The sequence below is a fragment of the Penaeus japonicus genome, unplaced genomic scaffold (assembly GCF_977035675.1).
Source record: "Penaeus japonicus unplaced genomic scaffold, GWHDUDI00000001_assembly GWHDUDI00000007, whole genome shotgun sequence".
Taxonomy (NCBI): domain Eukaryota; kingdom Metazoa; phylum Arthropoda; class Malacostraca; order Decapoda; family Penaeidae; genus Penaeus; species Penaeus japonicus.
This window is the reverse complement of record NW_028234409.1, coordinates 31893732-31901231: the sequence shown is the minus strand read 5'-3', so window position 1 is coordinate 31901231 and position 7500 is coordinate 31893732. Positions and strand designations below refer to the sequence as shown.

The following is a 7500-nucleotide window of genomic DNA, read 5'->3' as shown; positions in this document are numbered from 1 at the left end:
TTTATGGGAGGACAAAAGGCAACTTTATTTTTTCGTATTTTTGTGCTGTCATGAACGAATACGAAACATATAACCACCTACAATGAAGATAACATGAAGAGGTAGGGAAGAGGAAGGAAACCTGTGCTTGTGACTGTGAGTGCCACAGTGAAAGGCATCCATATTGGCACAGGAGCACATTTTAGACACTGGGTATGGATTGAGTCACCTTCCTCTTCTCGTTCTGCCTGCACATCCTTCATCGGCGGTACTTTAGAGCAAGGGTTCATCAACTTAGTGTGTGCCATCGCTCTATAGAGACAGTGCTTGCTAGAGACCGTGGATGGGTGCCATTCAAGGCTCTCTCTCCTGCTGGTGCTAGGAAAAAGTGGTGCCATCTAGGTTTTGGACATTAAGCTAGCACGATGTTATGGTAATTATAGTAATTATGACTGCAGTAGCCATTATCACTCATTCCTTTTTCATAGCAAAATAAAATAGCACAGTGATCCAAAATCCCCGAACGTCATGTACGTCATGACACCCATCGTCAGGCCAAAGCTCCTACGTCATGTATGTCATGACACCTGTCTACAATGGGTTAAAATTGAGCTCTTTTTTTTATTTGGGCAGTCTATGATGCTGGTGGCGCCGGCTAGAAATTAGAGGGACAGGGAAAGTCTTTGGAACCCTGTAGCTCTGAAGCTATCACCGTCACAGCCACAGTACATTATGACTGTGTGCGTGCTTCAACTGTGAGCAGATCCCGATGACACATCATGTACGCATTGACACTTGTCATTTAGGCCTAATCAGTGCCGTCATGCATATCATGACACTCGTGTGCAATGGGTTAAGAATTTGTTGCATTCTCTCCTCGTTTTTCAATTTAATGCAAAGATCATTAGCATAGCTATTAATTGAGTCCTTAGCTTTAAGGTCTTCAGTTTGTTCACTGTTTAAATGTTAAAATATTTAAGCATTATGCCTTTTATACTTGTAATTTATGTCAGCCACTTACCATCAGTCATTTGTGTAAGGTTTAAAAAAATGTTTTAGGTGATTGTTTCTCAAAGTATGTCACGTATTGCTTGAATGGCAGTCTGACCATGTGCATGTATTTATTTATTTTATTTTATTATTATTATTATTATTATTATTATTATTATTATTATTATAATACCCTTCCTAATTGGGTCAAAGTTTGGTTGAATTAGGTGGTAAGTGGCCTGTATGAATATGCCACATCACATAGAGGAATAAAAACACTACTCATAAATAAGTAAGTTTATGTAAAATACAATAAAATGATTGTACATTAACAATCTTAGTGATTATGAGAACAATAATAGTTATTAATTTTATCCATTTATGATGAATAATTAATTTCTCTGAGATTTGACTGTTCTGTATTAGCAGAAGCAGTACTATAGTTATAATACAGAGATCCCAAACTTCCTGTGAAAAAAAATTTAGTAACATCACAAAACTCTGTTATTATTAAAAAAAAAAAAAAAAAAGTTTGAAGAACACTGTCCAAAATTGCTAGGTTAGGATTTAAGCTATCCAAAGACCCCCTTTATTTGTGTATTTCCTGATGGCCTACTGGTGAAATATGCTTTTTTTGGGTGTATTTGCATGTTAGAAGAATTTGGAGTTCTGTTCAGGTAGTAGTGTGAAGTACTCCTTATTTTTCTGTGAAGATGACACTAATACCTTGTTTTGATTTGCAGGGTCTCGGTTATAAGCTTGGGTGTTGGTGGATTCGTATTCACCAAATCAATTGTTGATACTCAACGGCGAGAGGCTATGAAAATTAGAGATCGCATGAAGAACGCAAACACCGGAGAGTACGAATCTAAGAGAAATTTCACAGGATAAAGGGCCAGTGATTTCTCTCAAAGACGTTAATCAGATACTTTCCTGCTACATATCTATCCAACATAAGGCAAGAAGAAGACAAAGCCAGAGTTTTGTTTATCCACGACCTACAACCTCAAAAAAATGGCTGGCCTACCATCTCTGAACGATGACCAGATGAAGCTTGTCCAAGACCTGGAGATAGAAATGATGTCCGATATGTACACAAGAATGACAAACTCGTGTCATAAAAAATGCATTCCGACCAAGTACAAAGATTCAGAAATAGCAAAGGGAGAAGCTGTATGTATTGACAGGTGAGCTTCTGATATTTCTTGGCAGTTGACTCAAGGTTTGCAATATTATTTTATAGCTCTTTCAATTGCAATTTACTTTAATTATTAGTAGATTTTGTTTGTAGCATACCTTTAAACGAGATGAAATTTATCACAGTTATATATTAAAGGTCCTCATAGCCTAGCATTGTTTACAAGATAACTTGTTATTTTGATCTGGTGCATTCCAGCAACAGATAACTGGATAAGACTATGCACAGCATCACTTATCAATTGCTGGAGCAAGTTTTAGTCTCAAGATTTAATATAAAAAGTTAAGTCAGTTATTGAATAGCAGAGGTGATTACATAGAAATAAGTTTAGTTCATTATATATCGAATAATATTCAGTTTCTTTTAAGCTTTTTTCACCCATTTTTCTTTAATCTCATATTTAAATATACAATTGAAGAGACATTGCTCTGTGTATGTAAAGGATGTTTATGAAGGAATACCTTCCTGTATTTCAGATGTGTGGCAAAATATTGGGAAATCCACGAGCGTGTGGGCAAAAAGCTGCAGAATATGTCCACTCAAGATGAAGAAGCCTTGAAAAAGATGGCAGCACAACAGGGGTTAACGAAATAACGTTTCTAAATATTATTATCTGATTTTTAAAAATAATTTTCCATTCAAGTTAAATCAAAGAATTTATAATGTGTTAAAGATAGGAACAGCTTGTATTTTTCAGTATATTTCCCTCAATATTCTTATGCATAATTTGTCTCCTTATTTGTTTTATAAAAAATAATTCAAATCAAAATTTAACTGCTTTTATCTTTTTGTCTATTATATAGTAATATGTTTAAAATTATTTGAATTAAAAATGTTTTCAGCTTGAGAGCAATTTCAACAAAAGAAATAAAGGATGTCACGATAAAGTACACCATTGTAAATAAAGTGTATAAAACTATTTTATAGTATTAATTGATATAATTACTTTCAAATTTATTTTCTTGCCTGAATTGGAAAGTTATTAAAGGATTTTGTACATAGTAGCTGGTGCTTATTGTTTCCAGCATTGTGTGCTTATATGACTGATACTTTTTATATGGAAATGCTGTATGTAAAACTTGTAGGTGGGGAGGAAATACCAGTTTCACCAGTACTTGGTTAGTCTTGAAGAAAAATGTAGGGAAATAAAGATGGATTGGATCTTATGTCTTTTATTTCTATATCAAGTACAATGATATGAATATATATTCATTTAAAGCTTATAAAGGTGAATATTTATGTTTTGCTTTGTTGGGATTTGTTTTACCCATTATAATTAAAGTTGATTATTGATAAAACCTATTTAATTGCAATACTTCTTGTTTTGAAACCATTGATAATTTACTTTATTTTCATTAAGCTTTAAAAGCTCCACAGCTTATTCTAATGTGGGTAATTATGAATAAATATATTTCAGTCTCCATATTCTGATACTTAGGTTGGTAATAGTACAGTAATTGTTTATAAAACAGCAGTCAATGTTGCTTTCAAAATAGAGAAAATCCTCAGAATATGAAAAAGAAATCGCAACTCTAGTAGTGAAGACCGTGGATAACCAGCTGTGTATGGAAATATCACTTATAAAATATTGCTGTTCTATTACACAGCATTGCAAATATGAAGAGGGAAGAAAATAAGAGGATAATAAAAGTATATACATGTCTACATGATATATTTGGCAGGCTCAACAAGACAACAAATGACCTAATAATGGATGCATATATACACAGTACACACTGGTAACAGTGGGCAACATGGGCCAGTTACTGTAGAGGAACAGAGCAGAAGGTTGAGGTCATGGCAAAAACTCCTTAGGTTAGAGACCCTTACTAATATATAAGAAAACCTAGTTTTCTGATCTAACATTAGAAATAGGCTTGAATGGAATAGCACACAATAATCATATTTAACGGCAACATTGATGTGTTTATTATTATTATGGAGTTCTACACAGAAAAGGAATTGATTTCATCACTATGAATTGATAGCAATTATTATTCAAGTTGTGTGTACTCTATGTAGAATTGTCACAGAAATTATATTAAGAACATAAATCAGTTATGAGATTTCATGTCTTCTAGTTTGGAGCTAATGATAGAATGTCTGATTTACCTCTACCATTAGCTACAACAATATTAAGACTTAAGGTAACACATTATGGTATCAGACACTCAGACTGGAAGAAAAGACAATATATAATGAGCTTCATGCAACTGCACTATAAAGAGAATAACTGGCAACAGCAAAACTAAAGTTGCCATTAGTATTTTTACCTTAAAACTCGATTTAAAACATATACGAAAAGAATAGTACACAAGAAATGTTCCATTTTTTCACAGACTCGGCCAAGTTATAAACAAGAGTCACGATGCTGAAAATACAAAGTAGCTTTAGTTTTGCCACTCCCAAACTCTGCCTGACTGTAATGGTTCAGAAGTAATGTCTTACTCCAGCTTTGAATGATCCCAAATAGTATGCTATCAAGATCTTGGGATTAATACTGATAACTTTGGCCACAAACGAGACACTGAGAATTATGTACAAGAGCACTCCTTGGAAAGATTTTTTACCTCCATTGTTTTTTAAGTAGTTGTATCATTAAATGATCTTAGACAGTTGCAAGACAAAAAGCTGTCCAATAATATTTGATCTATTAGCAAGGCTTCGTTTAAAATTATATAATTATAACGGTGTCAGAAAAAATGACATTTATGAACATGTTGAAAACATATATAATTATTCCCTTATCTCTTTTTTTTTTATTGCTGGAAATGTTTAACTAAAATGGAAATTACTCTCACAACAGATTCAATTTGATTATAAATCTAAATAAAATAAAAAGTCTGAAATATTTTATACTGTATTGATTTTAATATTCGAGAGCTTTGGCTAATCACATGATGCATCATAATAAAAAAAGAATTCTCTGTACAATGATTCTCAAGCTCTTTTATCTTAAAAATAAGAATAGCTTAAATTTCTAAGAAACTTATGTTTGATCCATGATAATGAGATTTTCTCAAAGAAAAAAATATTGGTAAAAATTCATACATTAAGAGTTGCTTCAGTCTTCCTTGTCTACATATTTTCCCTGAAAATCCCTCCCATTAATGCTTCATGTAACCCTCAGATAGGCAACATGAAACAGTAAAATTATCATGATAAATACAGACATCCATCTGCTACACCTATATATACCATCTGTCTTTGGACCCAACTCATAGCTTTAACAGTAGCACAGAGAATAACAAAGAAGGTTGTATCTTGCTCTATAGCAAGCGTGTATCACTTGTTCTGTGTACTAGATTAATAGAAACAAAATAATTTTTAAATATACTTACAGATATTGTCAACTAAGATAACAAATTCAAATAATGCAAGTCATGTATATAACTGAAAAACTAAATTTCAAATCAGTTCTTTCAATGAGGTTTGCTCTAAGTTAACTCTAGTACAATTGAAAAATCAACCACAAATATCCTACGAATCAAAACCTATTTTGATTTCACGCTAATGCCATGGAATGTTTTGAATAAGCCACCACAACTTCCAGAACTAAGGCTGCAGGAAGTGAGACAGTTTATACTATCATATACAAATAACCTCTAATCAAAAGTTAAGAAGGAGGAGGTTTTCCAAAGCATATCTAATGTGAAACTTATTAAATGCTACATGCAGTACATCTGGCAATTTTTCATTCTGTGGAAAATGCCTATTCACATACCCCTATCCATGCAAGGTGTTTTTAAAGTTAATTCTGTAAGGTAACTCATAGCCTCTGCGTTCACATAAAAATATCCTTACAAAAATATTTATTCAGTCAAAGCCCATAAATAATAATCTAGTGATGTCACAAATGGACCTAGAATTTTTATGGGAGCAATGTGCCCAAGTATAGAAGACTTCCTCTGTCGTTGCAAGCAAGACGGAACTATGCCCTACAAGAATAGAAAAGCAACATGACACCAGATGACCAGACAGTCAACCGGTAACCCTGTGGACATGACGATACAACTAGAAATAATATGCTAAAACTTCCATATGTTCTAAATGGTTTAAAAGAAAGGTAATTTACATCATAGCCAAGACAAAGATTTTCTTATCTTTCATGTATCATAAACAGCTGTAAACATTATTTTCCAAAAGAACACTTGAAATGAGGCACATGATAAAGAAATAGTAATTCAAACATTTCTGGTGTCAAGTTGATAAAACTGTACACACAAAGGGAACTATAAAATGTGTGTGGGAAACATGTGAGAATCTCCCTACATAGCATATTATTCCTCATTTTCATTCAATACTGTTCACATTCCTAAGAATACAGCCTTATTGCAAATTTTTGTTCAGAACTCAAACCATTGGCAGCCAATGTGCAATGTTACTTGTATATCTGTCTTTTTTACCAACACCTATTTATACTTCTGCCAATAATCTCTTTGCAATAATTTTCTAGTGTTCCAAGCTCGTAATAAACAACTCTCTTAGACAATGCTACCAAGGAGATGCACTTCTAAATCCCACACAACCTACAACATTAGATTGTGTAATTACGCTTCTCCCTCTTTTAAAATAAGTAAAATACTTATATAAATAGACACAACGCCACTCTTGATGGGTATACAGCACTGATACATATTTAGGGTTTTGTATATGATTGGCAGTGTAGGGACACAGCATGTAATAATTTGTGAATGTGGACATGGAATGATATCACATTTCTGACGACTTTCTGAACAGACCACAAATGTGAACGCGAAAAATTCATAGAACTCTACCACACAGGTTAACAAAAACACAAAGAGTTTCCCCACACTGCTCAAGATACACATTCCTGTTAACAATTCAGCAAATTTTGCTTACAGTAATTTCATCATTTGATTGATGGTATAAAACAACAAGATGAACACCAAACTAAAAGAGGCTTATCAAGAGGCATGAAAAACAGCTTGGTCTATGCAGCAACTTCAAGCTTTTACGTAAAAAGAAAGAAAGAAAAAAAATGTAAATGAAAAATACAAATACAAGAAACAAATTTCTTATACACTTACAAGTATTGTACAATGATTTCACTGGAATGAATATCTACTATGCAACTTTATTATGACTTGTTTGAATAAAATAAAATGGGAAAGACATTTTTAATGAAGGAAAGATGAGTTGCTGTGACTGGGAATATTAATTTTCATGAAAAGAAAGAAAACAGTTCTTTGTTATAAGCATCTTTAAAAACAAGGAGTGCCTCATTTATCTATGAAAAAAAAATATATATCCACATTCCAGGTATGGTATCATTCTAGCCACAGTTTGTAAGGGGATAATTTTGGAACTAT

General features: G+C 33.0%; 3 protein-coding genes across 3 annotated transcripts in view; 2 read left to right on the top strand and 1 right to left on the bottom strand.

Annotated features, from left to right (window-relative positions):
- LOC147471588 (uncharacterized) overlaps positions 1-2047 on the top strand; it is a 3351-nt gene extending 1304 nt beyond the window's left edge. Inside the window, exon 2 of the mRNA XM_086538667.1 lies at positions 1713-2047. Within this exon, the coding sequence (XP_086394793.1) occupies positions 1713-1860 (148 nt within the window). The 3' untranslated portion in view covers positions 1861-2047. The remainder of the gene's footprint in view (positions 1-1712) is intronic.
- Tim10 (translocase of inner membrane 10) lies at positions 1984-3329 on the top strand. Its single transcript, XM_043036328.2, has 2 exons — positions 1984-2156; positions 2644-3329. Exons 1-2 carry the CDS (start codon positions 1984-1986, stop codon positions 2759-2761), a joined length of 291 nt encoding a protein of 96 aa, XP_042892262.1. The 3' UTR covers positions 2762-3329.
- Positions 3330-3822: 493 nt separating this feature from the next.
- Positions 3823-7500, bottom strand: part of Pkc53E (Protein C kinase 53E) — a 358663-nt gene continuing 354985 nt past the window's right edge. Inside the window, exon 14 of the mRNA XM_086538665.1 lies at positions 3823-7500. This exon is cut by the window's right edge and continues 3214 nt beyond it. The gene's annotated coding sequence lies outside the window, so the exon portion shown is untranslated.

What these genes read in the sequence shown, in the direction of transcription:
- Tim10 (XM_043036328.2), top strand. Translation starts at nt 1,984, where the DNA reads ATGGCTGGCCTACCATCTCTGAACGATGACCAGATGAAGCTTGTCCAA. An exon ending in GAAGCTGTATGTATTGACAG is followed by an intron (nt 2,157 to 2,643) that starts GTGAGCTTCTGA and finishes CCTGTATTTCAG; the next exon opens with ATGTGTGGCAAAATATTGGG.